This window comes from Myotis nattereri (genome assembly GCF_964212035.1).
Source record: "Myotis nattereri genome assembly, chromosome: 17".
Classification (NCBI taxonomy): Eukaryota; Metazoa; Chordata; class Mammalia; order Chiroptera; family Vespertilionidae; genus Myotis; species Myotis nattereri.
In genome coordinates, this window is record NC_138092.1 from 19,962,055 (window position 1) to 19,978,960 (window position 16,906).

The 16,906-nt window shown below is 35.5% G+C and overlaps 1 protein-coding gene across 2 annotated transcripts in view; it reads right to left on the minus strand.

Moving 5' to 3' along the window:
* CSMD3 (CUB and Sushi multiple domains 3) overlaps positions 1–16,906 on the minus strand; it is an 879,736-nt gene that overhangs the window by 43,756 nt on the left and 819,074 nt on the right. For both annotated transcript variants that reach the window (XM_081111575.1, XM_081111574.1), the window contains 4 exons: positions 16,428–16,601; positions 14,135–14,317; positions 8,566–8,742; positions 196–375 (listed from right to left, as the gene is read on the minus strand). In XM_081111575.1, coding sequence (XP_080967701.1) covers positions 196–375; positions 8,566–8,742; positions 14,135–14,317; positions 16,428–16,601 — 714 coding nt within the window. The remainder of the gene's footprint in view (positions 1–195; positions 376–8,565; positions 8,743–14,134; positions 14,318–16,427; positions 16,602–16,906) is intronic.

Genomic DNA, 16,906 nt, shown 5'->3' on the forward strand with positions numbered 1-16,906 from the left:
AGATTTTTTGAAATAGCTTTACATTCTATATATTATTATCACCTGTATGGTTTAAAAATAAAAACTGAATCATTTCTTTTAGTTTCAAAAAAGTGAAACAATACATGAAACACCATTTAAATCTACTTTAAATTTGCATACTAAAAAAGGAACTATGTGGTAGTGATAACATAAATAATTAAGAGATTATTATACCTCTACAGGTTGGCATTACTCCACTCCATGTGCCATTAGTTGTACAAGTTCTGATTCTGGAACCATTCAATTCCATGGTATAGCCAGGCTGGCACATGTACGAAACATTGTGTCCAACCACATAATCATCTCCATATCTCAGTCCATTGGCTGGTACGCCTGGGTCTCCACAACTGATTACTATCAATATTGGATTCAAAAAGCAGATGGTTAATGTGGCATATATTTAATAGAGAAGAATAGTAAGCATATGGCATTCTTAATATATCAGTAGGGAAAATTAGTTATCATGTTCATTTTTAATCATAAAACATAAGCATACTTAAACCACATACTAGCAATTCTTGATTATGACCAGGTACGCTTATTATAGGTTCTATACACATGGTTCAGAAATTGCCTTTTAGACTTTGAAAAGGTTAAGTTAATATGCTATTATATTGTAGGAAACTGTGACATGGTAACCTCATTAAACACGTATTAAGTGATCATGAAGAAGCCATCCTATAGAATCAAGATTTCTAATATAATATTTAAAATCCATATTCTTATATATGGCTATTGAAGTTTCTGATTTAGTAGGCTTGCTGGATTGAGAGAGTATTTTCTCCACAGTGTTCCTCAATTTTCTATTATAGTAGTTTTTAACTAAAACAATGATAGGTGTAAAAATAATACCTTTATTGAATAAATAAAAGAATGAATAAGCTATAAAGTGTGAATTTATCATGTACAGGGTGGGATACATACTTGGGGAGGCTCAGTATAAAGTAAAAATACTACAGCTAGGGATAGAGGGTTAAATTTCCCATTTCCACCAACTCAATGGCAACCCAGGTAAAAGAACAACCCAGAAAAAATGGGGACCTCTATTCTGGAATCCACTTGCTTCCTGGATTGAGTGTGAATGATGGGATTCCATCAAGGCTTCTGTCAAGCGCTTGCTAAATACGACTCAGCAAGGCCAGCCCAGGGCAGAGAGAGATGCTACCTACTCTGCACCGAGACTTCATGAATACACCAAACTCTGACTTGCTCCATGCTACATCCAGGCCTCTGAAGCAGGGTGGAGAACAAAGCTGCAGGGTGAGCCTCCCTCTGCTGATGACAGGATGGAACTGCTGAGCAAAGCAGTGGTGGGAATGGAGAGGCCAGGCAGGGACAGTGGTACCAGGTAGTGGGGGGCAAATGGCCCATAAACCCAGCCTAGGAAGACAGGAGGCAGGGAGGCGGACAGAGTACATGAGCAGAGGCTCCAAACCCTCTTCACATGCTCCAGTGTCCCAGGGGACTTCAGTTACAAATCACACTTTCAAAGATAATATTATTGATAAATCTGAGACAGCCCAAGCACAGGCCCTCGGGCATGAGGTTCTATCAATTGCACTCACCCATAAAGCTGGCTCTGATTACGTATATTATCACCCAAAAACTTTCAAGAAGACTTAAAACAGCATAGAAAATAAAAGATCAACCCTACTATGACATTTAAGAATAAGGCATAACAGAAATTATATATAGGCTACCAAAGCACCTGCTGTTTTGAGTACATGATTTAAGCATGATTTGGGCAATGAACTGGCCTAAAAGCTTTCTTGCGGCTAAGAGAAAAGAAGAAAAAGAAAAAGCATACCAGCTTACACTTTTTTCTTTTCTGTAGATAAAATAAATGTGGCATGCTTGCCTTTTACTATCATTTTTGCCTTTTGAATCTTTTTGTTTATAAAAAAGTATAAAATTACACCAGGTGAATCTGAGTTATATTCCCTCATTTTTATTTTTAAGTAATTCTTCCCAGAAATGTGAAAGTCCAGGGTTAAAAACTAAAAATAGATTAAATCATGGGAGACCTTTATAGTACTTTAATTACATTGTATTTATTAACTTACCATTAAAAATGACGAATCTCAACATTTCTTTCATATTACTCTAATCTGTTGAGTCTGGGAAGTTTTTAGGACCAAGAATAATGGCAATTAAATTAAAGAACAATATTCACAGCACTCCCCTTGTAGCCCTCAGAGCCTTGGACCCAGTTTGTTGAACTAACACTCTGAATGTTCCTATTAGACTCCTAATAAGAATTTTGCATATAGAATGCTTTTTGTTCTTTTGATTATTGATGATGAAAAGATTTTTAAATTATATAACTGAGTTGATATCAAATCCAGCTTATTTACGAAAAAATAGGTCATTTTATTTGCAGTTTCAAAATTCCTGAAAGTGAATATACCCTTCAATTTATTTCATTTTATTTTACTTTATGTTATTTTATATTTTTAATCTAGATTCCAATTAAGAGGAGGAAAATTAAAGAGAACACCCACAAATTGCTATTTTGTGGACTGCGCTTTACAGACTGAATTCGAATCCTGGCAAGAAAGACCAGCTAACCGGGCGGGAAGGCACAGGAGCCACCAACCGAGAGGACAGAGGGTTGGTTCATTCTGCAGAGGCACAGGCACTGGGAAAGAGTTCTGCGTAGCGAGGCAGCATCATGAGTGGAATTTGGGACAAAAGCTTCAGAAGAATTTGTTTGGTGACTTTCTAAGGAAGCAAAGGCCAGTCAAAGAGGCAGTTTCCAATAGCAACGATCTTTGTAAACAGCACCTGCTCCACAAGTCAATTCATTCATTACACCAGCTTGTTTTCAACAACAAAAAGAGGCTTTTGGTCTTTTCGAGCAAAACCTTAGAATAGTAGCTCTTTAGAGCTTTACCTTAAAATTCAGAGACAGGTGCGTGACAACAGAGTGCTATGGTTTATTGCAAGAAAATCTTTTCTAAAGTCACCAAAATCCTTAAGGACACAGCACTTACGTATACACGTAAGCATACACACACACACCCACACACACCAATAAACTCCACCAAGACAGATGCTTTGTCTTTTTCTACACTGATGTATTCTCACAGCTTCATCTAGTACATCATAAGAGGTAAAGTAAATACTGTTTAAAGAATAAATCAGTGAATAGAATGCATAAGGAATAATTAAATAGTTCAAATTCTCAAAAACAAATATATTATTTAAAGGTTTAAATTTGTTTTTGTCCTGGCGTATGTGGGTCTGGTTAGAGGGTCCTTACACCTAAGGGCCATGGGTTGGATTCCCAGTCAAGGGCATGTACCTGGGTTGCAGGTTCATTTCCTGGCCCTGATCAGGTCCTGTGCAGGAGGCAATAAATTAATGTGTCTCTCTCACATTTCTGTCTATCTGTCTCTCTCTCTTCCCCTCTCTCCCTCCTTTCCACTCTCTCTAAAAAAAAATAAAAATAAATTGAAAAAATATCCTTGGGTTAGAATTAACAATAACAGTAAACAAACAAAAACAAACAAGTAAATCTGTTTTTATGGGAGGTATTCTCATTAGCTTCTGTCATGTAATTAATGTCCATTTGGCATCATTTATAATAAATTAAAACAGATAAACCTCTATGCTAAAAAGAAAACATAATTTAGTAAATTAATTTCTGCCACTTCAAAACTTTAACTACTTAAATGAGCATTATAAATATGCATTTTTAAATAAATAAGATCATACTACCCACACATTTATAACGGAATTCATTTTTTACTCAATATCGAATTGATATTTTTGCATGTAAGTACACAGATCCATGTAACATTTTACTGACATAATATTATCTTACATGTATGTACATGCAATATAATTCATGAAACCAATCCCCTGTGGATTAATGTTTGAGTTATCCCATTGTTTTCCTATTAGAGACAATGTAGCAATATACATGCTAGCTCAGGCATCCTATGCATTTGCTTTGCCAGGTTTCAAGCCCAGAATAAAATTCTACTATAGCAGAATGAAGCTCCAGAAAGGTGATCCAATCTTTCAATTCACAAGTTGGTTTTCTTTTTAGATCTCAGTGAGGGAGATTTTATTTACCTTAATTTTGGCACTATTGACATTTGGGACCAATTCATTCTTGATCATGTGAGGTTGCTTTATCACTAAAGCTACTTAGCATTGAGCTCTACCTGCTAGATACTGATAGCACCTCCACTCACATGCACTGTGACGGCCAAGAGTGTCCCCTGGCATTATCAGATGTCCCCTGGGAAGCAAATCGCCCCTGTTTAAGAACCACTGACTTAGCAATAGCACTCTTCCCTTGAGGCGATTTAGATGAGTTTTTAACTCACTTCACCCAGTTTCATGCTGGGATACCCCCCAGCTTTCTCTTGTGTGAAAATATCCCCATTTCCCTGGCTTATCTTCTAAAGAAAACCAAACAACCAACAAACAGAAAACTTTGAGAATTCTCGGGTTGGTAACAAAGATTCAGCGAGGACCACTTCCGTGCTGTTTGTAACAAAAGCCTTAGGCTCATTTATCACTGGATCTGATAGAGTATACTGTACCTGACCCACATGACAAGACCTGCCAGATGCAGGGTAGTGAGCACTTTAGAAGAAGTTCTGGTAGATTTAAAAAACCCAAGGAATAAGGGCACATATTTTGTTTCAGACCTGAAAGTCAACTGTTACTCCATTTGACAAGCCCTGTCCTCGGGCAGATTGTACCATGTTCCCAAAACACTGTGAGCACTGCGTGCTTTGGTTCCGGAGGGGGTCTGCCTGTTGGACAGCACCAGGTAAGGGCCCTGTACGGTTTATACACGGAGGGGTTTTTGTGCTGACAAAACAAAACAAAACCCAGAAAACAAAAACCAGTAACAACAAAACTGTATCTCTGAATGAGTATTTACCTGTGCTTATTTTTTATGTATTTTCTTTCAGCCTGAACATCACAGAAAACAACTGAAGCAAACTTTACAATTAGTGTACTGCCTGAGCTTCCTAGTTTTACAGCAAATCCCTTTCCTTCCCAGTTTCAGTTCTGTGAATGTTTCTTAATATTTATAGTTCCTCTGTCAAAGTGTGCATGGTATTCGAATCCATGACCTTGATCTCATGATATATACTAAAAAAAACAAAACACATTTTCATTGATTTGAGAGGAACAGACCAGGTTACCAACGCCATATGAAGGTCATAGGTTCGCATATATGTAATTGTTAGAAGAATTATATGGTACAGAGAGGTCACTTTTAGCTAAAAGCGATACGAGGAAGAAGTGTCCTGAAAGGCTTTTACCAAATGGGTGCCATTTCAGCTGATACTTAAAAGGTACCAGTAAGAATTTAGGGCTCAGATGGACTGGTATAGAAGGAAACCAGCGGAGGCTATTTGTTAATTGTTAAGTTGTTCAGTCTTGCAAAATTGAGACATTTTCAAAGCAAGTAGGAGGACTTCTTTCCTTCAAGATGGAGAAATAGAGAAGACTTTACTCTCCATTTGAAATAATCTAAATAAATAAATAAATAAATAAATAAATAAATAAATAAGACACAATATTAAAACAAAACAAAAAAACAACAACCACCATCAAAAAACAGGTTTCAAAGGCAGAAAAGCACAGTGATCCTTGAGTGACAGGAGACAAATGAGATGAGTCCTAAAACTGCCACATCATACTGCTGTCAGAGAGTTTCCAGGCTGCAGCACAGGGAGCCTCCCTGCAGAGCCCACCAGCTTCCTGGTTGGAGACATGACTCTAGAGCCAGGAGAGAATAAAGAGACAGTGCCAGAGAGGACTCACACTGGAAGAGGACTCTGGAGATCCAGGGAGAGAACTCCTGAGTGTTCAGGAGTCCCCTCAGCCCAGCCTGCACCCTCTCGCAGTCCGGGAGCCCTCAGGGGATGTCTGACTGATGGCTTAGGCCAGCCGTGGGCAAACTACGGCCCGCGGGCCGGATCCGGCCCGTTTGAAATGAATAAAACTAAAAAAAAAAAAAAAGACCATACCCTTTTATGTAATGATGTTTACTTTGAATTTATATTAGTTCACACAAACACTCCATCCATGCTTTTGTTCCGGCCCTCCGGTCCAGTTTAAGAACCCATTGTGGCCCTCGAGTCAAAAAGTTTGCCCACCCCTGGCTTAGGCCCACTCCCTGTGGGCCTCCTTAGCACTGCCTTGGAGGCAGGAGAGGCTCCTGCCACTGCTGCTGCGCTCGCCAGCCAGAGCTCAGCTTCTGCCTGAGCAGCTCCCCCTGTGGGAGTGCACTGACCACCAGGGGCCAACTCCTGTATTGAGTGCCTGCCCCTGGTGGTCAGTGAGCATTAGAGCGATGAGTCGTTCTGCCATCAGGCCAAAACTGGCTTTTCGACATCCCCCAAGAGGTCTCAGATTGTGAGAGGACACAGGCCAGGCCAAGGGACCCCATTGTGCGTGATTGGGGCTTGGGAGGGACTTGGGAGGTTGGCCAGTCATGGAGGGGTTGCAGGAAGACTCCAGGGCATGTCCGGCCCATTTCTCTCAGTCCCTATTGGCTGGACACCAACGGCAAGCTAACCTACTGGTCAGAGCATCTGCCCCCTGGTGGTCAGTGCATGTCATAGTGACTGGTTGACCAATCAACTATCTGCATCCTGGTGGTCAGTGCACATCATAGCAAGCAGTTGAGTGGCTTTAGCATATCATTAGCATATTACCCTTTGATGAGTTGAATGGCCGACCGAATGACTGGACACTTAGCATATTAGGCTTTTATTATATAGGATGTGGCTGCTATATTCTATTCAATGCTTATTTCAACAGCCTCTTAGCCATAATTTGCCTTCATCTTTGAGGAGACACAATGCACATGGAGTATCTCAATAGCCCTGTCATCACACACAATTTGGTGCAGGCAAGATATTATTTACAGTGAATATTCTCCAGAATTACAGACATGACATGCCATTACTCTGATGACATCCTCCTCAGAGTAGATTCATTTGAGACACTCATTCAGGATAAACAAATACAAAGAATTTAAAGAAAAACAAACAAACAAAAATAACTGATAGTTAAAAGGTACCAGTAAGAACTTTAAGGCTCGGATGGGTTGGTGTAGTATAAAACCAGCAAAGCCTATTGGAGATGAATCATTAGCCCACAAATCAGGTTGAATATCTCTTCATATATCTATTGGTTGTTTGTATGTCTTCTAGAAAGAGGTGTTTGTTCAGGTCCTCTGCCCATTGTTTTGCGATAGAGCACTGGATAAAGAAGATGTGGTACATATACACAATGTAATGCTACTCAGCCATCAGAAAGTATGAAAGACTGCCATTTGCAACAACATGGATGGATCTTGAGAATCTTATGCTAAGTGAAATAAATCTGTTAGAAAAACGCCAAGAACCATATAATTTCACTCATAAATGGGATATAAAACTGAAACTCATGGACACAAACCGCAATGTGGTGGTTGCCAAGGGGAAGAGGGTGGGGTGAACGGGGCGGGGGTGGGGGGGTGGTCCTAATGTATGGCGATAAGAGATTTGACTTTGGATGGTGGGCACACAGTGCAGTACACAGATCTTATAACATAGAAACCCACATTGAAACCTGAATAATCATATTAACCAATGTCACCCTAATAAACTTAATAGATAGATGATAGATATAGATAGATAGATAGATAGATAGATAGATAGATAGATAGATAGATAGATAGACAAACAAATAAGCCTAGTCAGGCCCTGGCCAATGTGGCTCAATTTGCTGGAGCATTGTCCTGTACAGCAAAAGGTGGCAGTTTGATTCATGGTCAGGGCACTTACCCAGGTTGCAGGTTCAATCTCTAGTCAGGGCAAGTGCAGGAAGCAACCAACCAATGTTTCTCTCTTTCTCCCTCTCTTTCTCTCCCACTCTCTCTATAATCAAGTTAAAAAAATAAAAACATAAAAATAAATACATAATGAAATAAAAAACCAAGTAGTTATTAATATGTGTTAGCTTGGCAAAATAAAATTGCATTCTTTGTATTAATCTTGGTTACTGCTGATAATTCATCTCTATTCTTAAGATGCTGTTAAATTTCACTTAATGTCAGTAATTTTCTGTGGTCCCTCTTTCCTCTGCCAAGTAATTCTTTTTTTGTTAATCTTCACCGGAGAATAATTTTCCACTGATTTTTAGAGAGAGTGGGAGGGGGAAAGACAGAGAGAGAGAAACATCCATGTGAGAGAGACACAATGATTGGTTTCCTGCCACACGCACCCCCAACCAGGGTTAGGGATCAATGTACATGCCCTTGACTGGAATCAAACCTGGGATCCTTCAGTCCACGGGCTGACACTCTATCCACTGAGCCAAACCAGCTAGAGCTGCGAAGTGATTTTTAAAGTCACTAGTATAAACTCTAACCATAGAATACTATCATCTTTTAATATGAAATACAATACAAATATTCAATATCTTGCGTGGTTTGATTGACTACAAGCTACACATATAGATGAATATACTCAAATAGTTTCACATAACTAATGATGTTTAAAATATTGAGAAGAAACATACTTGTACAGTTAGGCAAAGTTCCAGACCACGTTCCATTGGCTGTGCACTGTCTAACTGAAGGTCCAGACAAGATGTATCCCTCCATGCAGGAATAAATTATCGAACTGGAAAATGTTGTGCCATCAATCCGAAAGACCTTTCCATTGGCTGTTGTTCCTGGGTTACCACACTGTACAGCTACAAGAAAGAAAAAAATAACAGTTAACAGTATTTAAAAAATATTGTAATTAGAAATCTTCTCACAAAAAGTCAATGACTGATTTTTTTAATTATCCAAAGAAGCTATAAAATCCTCTAAAATAAACATTGAATTATCTTTTACAATGGTTGAAATTCAAGATAAATTTACATTAATTTTATTAGTTTAATTACTAGAATACAAATCAGACAACAGCTATTTTTTAAAGTTTTTGTTAGTAGCCATCATAAAAACTTCAGAAAGTAATTACTCGAGTGTTGCCTATAGGTACCACAATATCTTTCAAGGAATGATTACAAGAGTCTCTGCCTAAAAAATAAATAATGTGAAATGGAAAGATATGAAAGAATGAGATGCAACAGAAATTTACTATACAAGAGGACAGATATAAAATAAACAATTTAAATATTTTAAGAATCCATGTATATTTTTATTTATATAGCATATAACTGATCTGAATTAAATTGTATAATCTCTATTTCAAGACCAAGGCATACAAAAATATAGACTGAATAAATACAAAATCTAGAAATGGTTTTCATTAAGTTTTCAACGTATCATAAACAGGAGTCACAAACACAATACCCCTTGTTTTACTCTCTGTATTATGTTTAACTATTTGCCATCAATACCATGGTAAATTTTTAAAATATCGTAAAAGCGAGCCTATGTCACTGTATTACTAAATTTTGTTGTAACATAAAAGTTTAAAGTTATCTCTATGACTATAAAGTGTAATTATAGTTTCAGATAGTACCATTTATATCACTTGCGGCATCTAAAATATTTAATTTTGCCAGCCTTCGTTTACAGTGGTGCTGCATGTTTCTCTGTGTGTGTAGAGACAGGAGACTTACACATTTTATTTTTTTTACTATTTTTTTTTTAATCCTCACCTGAAGATATTTTTCCACTGATTTTTAGAGAAAGTGGAAGGGAAGGGGAGAGATGGAGAGAGAGAGAAACATCGATGTGAAAGAGATACATGAACTGGTTGCCTCCTCCAGGCTTCCTGGGATGGAGCCTGCAACCAAAGTACAACCCCTTGAATGGAATCAAACCCACCACCCTCCAACTGGGGGGCCGACGCTCTATCCACTGAGCAAACTGGTTAGAGTGGAGACTTATACATTGTAAACAATTACAATAAAATCAAACTCTAGGTAAAATTTTCAGAAGAACATATAACATTAAAAAAAAAACGTTTGCTTCTGTTGTTCAGAGTAATTACCCTCTTCTATATTATCACCTGCCTAAAATAACAATCCAGTCATATTTATTTATGTGTCATGATCTATAATCTTGAAACAATCCAAGTAGGATTTGAAAAATATCATCCTTGTTTTCAATGTCAGGTGATTTGCATTTTGAAATAGGGACCTCAGGCTCAGTCCATTTTTTTTGCACTTAATAAAAACTGAGAACTTCTTCATATCTGGTTTACAGATATGGACAAATAACACTTCCACTTCTGTCCCCTTGTCTCTAATTCCTCCGTGCTTAGTAGACACATTTTTTCTTACCAAGAGAATTATTTGAATTAAACACAAGTAAAAATAACTTTAAATGAAGAGAGGTAAGTGCATCGCCTATCATGAGTGAGGGCTGAAAACTCTGTGGACACAGTGAAAAGAAGCAGCAAATACTTCGCTTCTGTAATGCAGACATTTTGGGGGAAATGGCTTTATTGATACCTGTGAACATAGGCCCATTTATATTTAGTATTAGCTGACAATGCCATCTCTCTTAGAATAATTTCTCAGCTGTCAATTGAACTAACCTAATATAAAAGACATGCAACATTCATTGATAACTCACTATGATAGCCACATCTTCAATATTCTTAACCTCACAACAAATACTATGAGTTCATATTAATTTCAACACCATGTACTGGTTGGGAATTGAAGCACAGAGGGAATAAATTAGTTCTCCAAGGTCCCACAGCTAGTTCATGGCACAGTTTCATCTAGTGCAAATTCCTCAGAAGATTCTGATAGCATATAATAAAAGTATTGGATCTTATTCAGGCTAGAAAATGGTTCAAACATAATATATTTTTGTCAATCGATTATTTTTTTGTACCCAATGCATGATAGTAAGAGTATATTATATTTGCCTTATATATTGCTAGAGAAAATTTTTTAATTAGGGGACCATTTTTTTCTTTTTATCAAGGTGACTTCTCTGAAAAGACAAAAATAAGTGGAAGCATAATGAAGAAATTAAAGGTCCTTTATAAATAAAGAAATAAGTTGATAAAATATTTATATAGCTATATATAAAATATGAAAACATATTCATTCTGATGTGTATTTTAGGCACTGTATAAAGCAAAGAGTATATAATAGTGAAATATTACTATTTTTAAAAACAGAACTATGCTATGCATGCTGTTTTATAATCTCATTCTCCTTACTTAACATAATAACTGGAGCATCTTTCTTTTATAAAGTTCAGTAACGGGATAGTTTTCCATTTTATGTATATTCATAATTTACCTATCCAATCCCCTGTTGATAACCACAAAATTTAGTTTGATTTCTTTATCATTTTTGGTTATAATATACTCTAGCTTATTAATATAAGTGTGTACATTGGTTCTATTTTGAGATAAATTTCTGAAAGTGGAAGTTCTGGATAATTTTCATTTTTGAAATACATTTTTATATAGAGTTACCAAAGATATTGTCGTAATACACAGTTGGATCAATAATGTAGAAGTTTGCCTGTTTTCATACATCCTCATCAATACTATGTGCAATAATTGTTAAAAACCTTGTCAGTTTGTAAAAGAATGATATATTCTTTACATTTGCCTGTTTACATTAAAGTAAAATTTTTAACACATTCATTTGATAGTTTTATTTTCACATGTGTTTTATCCATTACATTATAGGAAAGATATTATAGTTTATGATAAGTTACTAAAATAATATAATATTTCAGAGCATTTGGTAAAATAAGAGTATAAGTACATCAAATTTCACCACTCTGTTCTATCATACTTTGGGTACCACCTTTTATAAACTTTCTCTCAAATGAATGTCATTCCCCATGATTTTAATAGAGCAAACTTTTGAATCTTATTTTTAACTAAGTTCTATATGATTTACATTTTCTCACATTGATCCACAGCCTTTATTCTAATATCTTACTGACTATATGCACTTATGTCAAATAAATATACACTTGCTTATGTAATATTATTTCTAGTATTGTTGATACTAGAAAATGTGGGTGTTGTTGAGTCGAGTTCTTGTCTCGTGAAAATCAAAGCATGAAGTTGTGGACAAAAACAATTAATGGGAGCAAAGTTCATTGGGAGAAGCCAGTCCTGGGAAAGGTGTAGCTCAGGATCCAGGAGCAGACCAGTGTCCAGAGCTCCCTTTTCATGTTAGTAGTTTAGTATCCAAGCTAATTAAAGTCTAATAGTCCACATGTGGAGGCCCACATGGCATAAGCCACGTGGATGCAGGGATGTGCTCCCCTGCCATAGGAACAAATGCCAAGAACCCATTGTTTGTCAGGGAGAAGAGAGAGAGGGATTTAATTTAGGGTGGGTAGTCTTGCTAGCTCCTAATTGGTCTTTTCAACTAATTCTATCTTGCCAATATCCTTTGAGTTGGTTTATACGCCTTAATGCCTTGTGATTGGTTATTTGCACGCTGCCTGTCTTAGCAACATCCATACATTTTAAAGTTCCTGCCTCTTGTGAGTGCTCTTCCTCCCCACCCAGGTGGGGTGCCTTAGTAACTCCTCCTAGCTGGGTTCCCAGTTCTACTTCCTTTCCCATGGTCCCACCCCAATCTACCTAGCTTCCTTCTGTCTCCTCATTGTTAAAATTATTTCCTGTTGTTGCTTATTTTAATCAAGTAGACATAAAAGTTGTAACTTTACTGTTATGTGGTTTTTTAATATTTTAATTTTCTGTAGGAAAGAAATTCTCAAATACCAGTTAATAAAACAAAGCCATTTACATTCTGTGAATATATACACATTTTTGTCAAATTAAATTTACTATAACAATAACAATACCTCTAGAAACGTTTTAAAGTTCTAGTTTTGTTGCATATACATAAGAATTTCATATTAAAACAGGTAAAATGATGTTTAATTATAATTTTCTGATTAGTAGATATGTTGAACATTTCTCAATAGGTTGCATTTTTTGCTCTTCTTTATTTTCTGTTCATTTTCTTTGTCCATTTATCTACTAGAATCTGTTTTTCTAAATTATTTGTATGAGCACCATTTATGAGAAAAATATTAATTCTGCTATTTTTAATAATTTCTTATTCTTTTTTATCTATGAAGTGCACTTTACAGATAAAAAGTCAGCACCAGGCTGTATTCCATCTAAAAACTATTTTGCAGTTAAGCTGAACAAAGGGCTAGCTTCCTAATGTATGACACCACTATAGAGACATTGCCTTTGCAAAGTCAGTCTAAGTAATAAAGTGAATAGTTAAGTCTTCCTGTCTTTTGCTCAACAACTTTCTCCAGCAACTCCTTTCCTGTAATAGCAACTGAGTTGTAATGCTCTCTGAATTAAGATTTCTAAATTTGGTCCATTTTAAAAAAGGATAACTATCTTTCCTAGAATATGCATCCTAATTTTAAACACAATAAAATGTTTCTGAAATACAATCAATCAAAAACTGTCAAGAAATTCTGTTGGGAATTATTTCCTATTTATAAAACCAATACATTTTGATATGATATTAAGTTTCAAAAATACCTCTACATGTTGAGTTTTTACACTAAAATTATCTTCAAAAGAACATTTAAATTATAAGAATAATTTTCCAGCAACATTTCATTTTCTATCCATTCTTGTAAAGACTTAACTATGTTAAATATGTCAGTCAGAACAATTAAAAATTTTATTCAAGCACCCTACATTTTAAAAATTCTAGTTTCAAACAATGTAACCTATGCATAAAAATCTCATTTATAGTTAGGCATCTTTATATCTTTCCATTTCTACAAACCTAAAAACTAAAATGCATCTTGAGGTAAGGTTGATGTAAGAACAACCAATTGTTTACCCTAAAAGTGTCTACCATAAAGCACTGTGATACAGGGGAAAAATAAAACTTTTTAACAAATATGTTTAACTTTTCAACTCAGATGTTTGCTAAGATGTGAACAATGTTTATATATAAATGACCCATCAGAAATATTTTTTAAAAATTATTACCTATCATATATAGGATATTGCCAGTAAAACTGGAATACTCCTGCTTTTATTCCATGGTCGGGACACTAAAAATTGGTAAGAGTAATTTCAGTAATACTAACAAATTGAATTTGGGTACACATTAAATTCCAGCAATTTCAATACATTTAATTTCTGCTTGAGTTTACCTTTGCATTCTGGCTGCCTTCCAGTCCAGCTGCCATTGGCCAAACATGTTCTTTCTTCTGAACCATGAAGGATATAGCCAGTATCACAAGCAAAATGTACAGAACTTTGGGTTCTGAAATTGCTTTCCTGTCTAGAACCATGACCAGGGGTACCTGGATCCCCACATGTACCAGTAGCATCACCTGTAATTCAACACAGTACAAGTTAATTTATTTCAATAAGCATTTACTATATTCATGTTTTTGTCCAATATTCTTATAGGCATGGATTTTGTGCAAGTTGTTTTTAACGTGGTAAGTTGACTGGGTAGAATCATAATTCATATTTCCCATCTGAGTCCAGTCATAAGAAAAAGCCCAAGTGAAAAAGAAAGTAGTTGCAGAGTATGGTATTATTTTCCTTAGCAGTGATATTTAGATCTATTAAATAGGTTAATGTCATTTTGTTAGTATTTCCAGAACTTGGTCAATAATCAGGTTATTGGAAGATTTATAACTGACAGTTCTATGCTTGACAATGGGTTTACAAAACTAAAATTAAAGAACTGGATTTGGTAATTTTCATGTGTCCTTCTCTGAATTTTCTAATTACTGACAATCATTTTATTGTTGTTAAATTAGGGTTGTAATGTACCAGAAAATATTAATGTTACAATACAGTATTTCCTGTAACATTAAAATTTCACTCTCTAATTTTCTCTACCAATGACTATTGACCAAGATAAATGAGCTGCATAAATCTCATATATGAAATACAAAAATAAATTGCAAATAATCAAAGATTAGAAACTCTATGTAAGTTCTAATAAGGATTTTGTTCATGACTAGATGTTCACCATTTTATGTTAGTGTGAAGAATTTACTTAATCCCTATCATTTCTTAAACAATTCTAATCAAAATTGCTGCAGTATCAGTATATATTGAGAGAGAGAGAGAGAGAGAGAGAGAGAGAGAGAGAGAGAGAGAGAGAGAAAGAAAGAGAAAGAAAGAGAGAGAGAGAGAGAGAGAGAGAGAGAGAGAGAGAGAGAGAGAGAGGAAGAGGAAGAGGAAGAGGAAGAAAGAGAGAGATTCTTAAGTACTGGAAATGCTCTCTTTCTGTCTACATGCCTTTTGACAAGCCCTGTGTATTTGAAATCCTTCTTTAAACTTCCTCATTTTCATGAGATGTAATATTAACAACCACACAAACTTTAAGATAAGTATTACACCTTTAAATATCTATGTATAATTTATTTTTAGCAATTCAGCAGCAATTTCCAAATACATTGGGGTGTATATATGTAATGGTATGTGACTATGTATAATCAGTTATCTGATAGTTTTAAAAGTGTATAGATTACATTTGAAGTCCCATAAAGTTGCTTCATAGATATTAACCACTAGTTATAAGGAGATTCTGAAATAAATAACCCTACATGCAAAACAATGTAAAAAGAACTCCTAATAAGTGTTCACCATGCTCTCCACAGATATAAAATAATATAAAGATAATTGAAATATATAAAGCAAAACAGGCAGAAAAATAAGCACTATTATCTGGTTAGTGGATCAAATAGGGATGATCAAATAGGAAGACATCACAGATATAAAACTTAAATGATATTTTGAGAAAAGTATTACTTTAAAAAGCTCAAAAAAGATTTATCAAACACTCACTCTGCAAACAAATTATTAATTAAAAATATCCCTCATATTCACTTATTCTAAGATAGTAATAACAGAACAGTGTGGGGCTACGGAAGCTCAGAAGTTATATGTTGCCTGTTAGTAAAAAAGAAAGTTAGAAAAGATAAGTATCTTTCATAAAACTTGGCTTAGTTTAATTGAAGAAAACATTTAAGCCTTTCTTTTAAAGTATGCTATTAAGCAACCAATTGTTTAAAAAGTTTAATGGACACAAATTCTAACAGAAAAATCACTGAAATAACATCGCCTTCTGGGAAAAATTTTATTTGCAATCCACAAAAATAGAATAGCTACATAAACTTCAGTAGCTCACCATTTTAATGAACAAAGCACTTTACACAAAATAGCATTCTAAAACCAATAATTCTTTACATTAGCCACAAAACAATTCAAAACATGTATCTGTCACTTACGATCTACAGGATTAGAATTAATTTAGGCTCTGAATTTATATTACCTTAAGTATTACAATAATTGTACAAATAATGTTATAGATTCTCTCAGATTTTTACAGAACAAATGTAGTATTTTATCTCTTTTGTGCATATATTTCTAATAATAATAATGTAATTTCCAACACACATTGTCCAATTTTCTAAGTGGTACCTGAACAATGAGGTTGTGATCCACTCCAATGGCCATTTAACTGGCAGGTCCTTGATGAATGGCCTAGAAGGCTACGCTTTCCTGTGCAGGAATAGTGAACAGTGGACCCAAAGGTATACTTCTCCCCAGACAGGACTGCATTAGGAGGAACGCCAGGGTGTCCACAGTCAATCACTACAATACATAATTATTGGATATAAAATTTTTTTATATCTCCTATCGAACAACCTGCACCAACTTTCTACAAAATAAACCAAAAGTAAATCATGTATTTAAATATATACAACCACCAGAAATCAAACATCTGTGTGAAACCTGACTTTAAAAAAATAAAATGGAAGTTGGAGCTATCGGAGCAATTCTGTTATGCCACTCACTGTGAGCATGAGTTTCACAGGAACAATGTAAGTAAGCATAAATGACTGAATGAGCATAAGTCTGCATGTACGGGGGTGGTGATTCTATGTTCATATGCACGT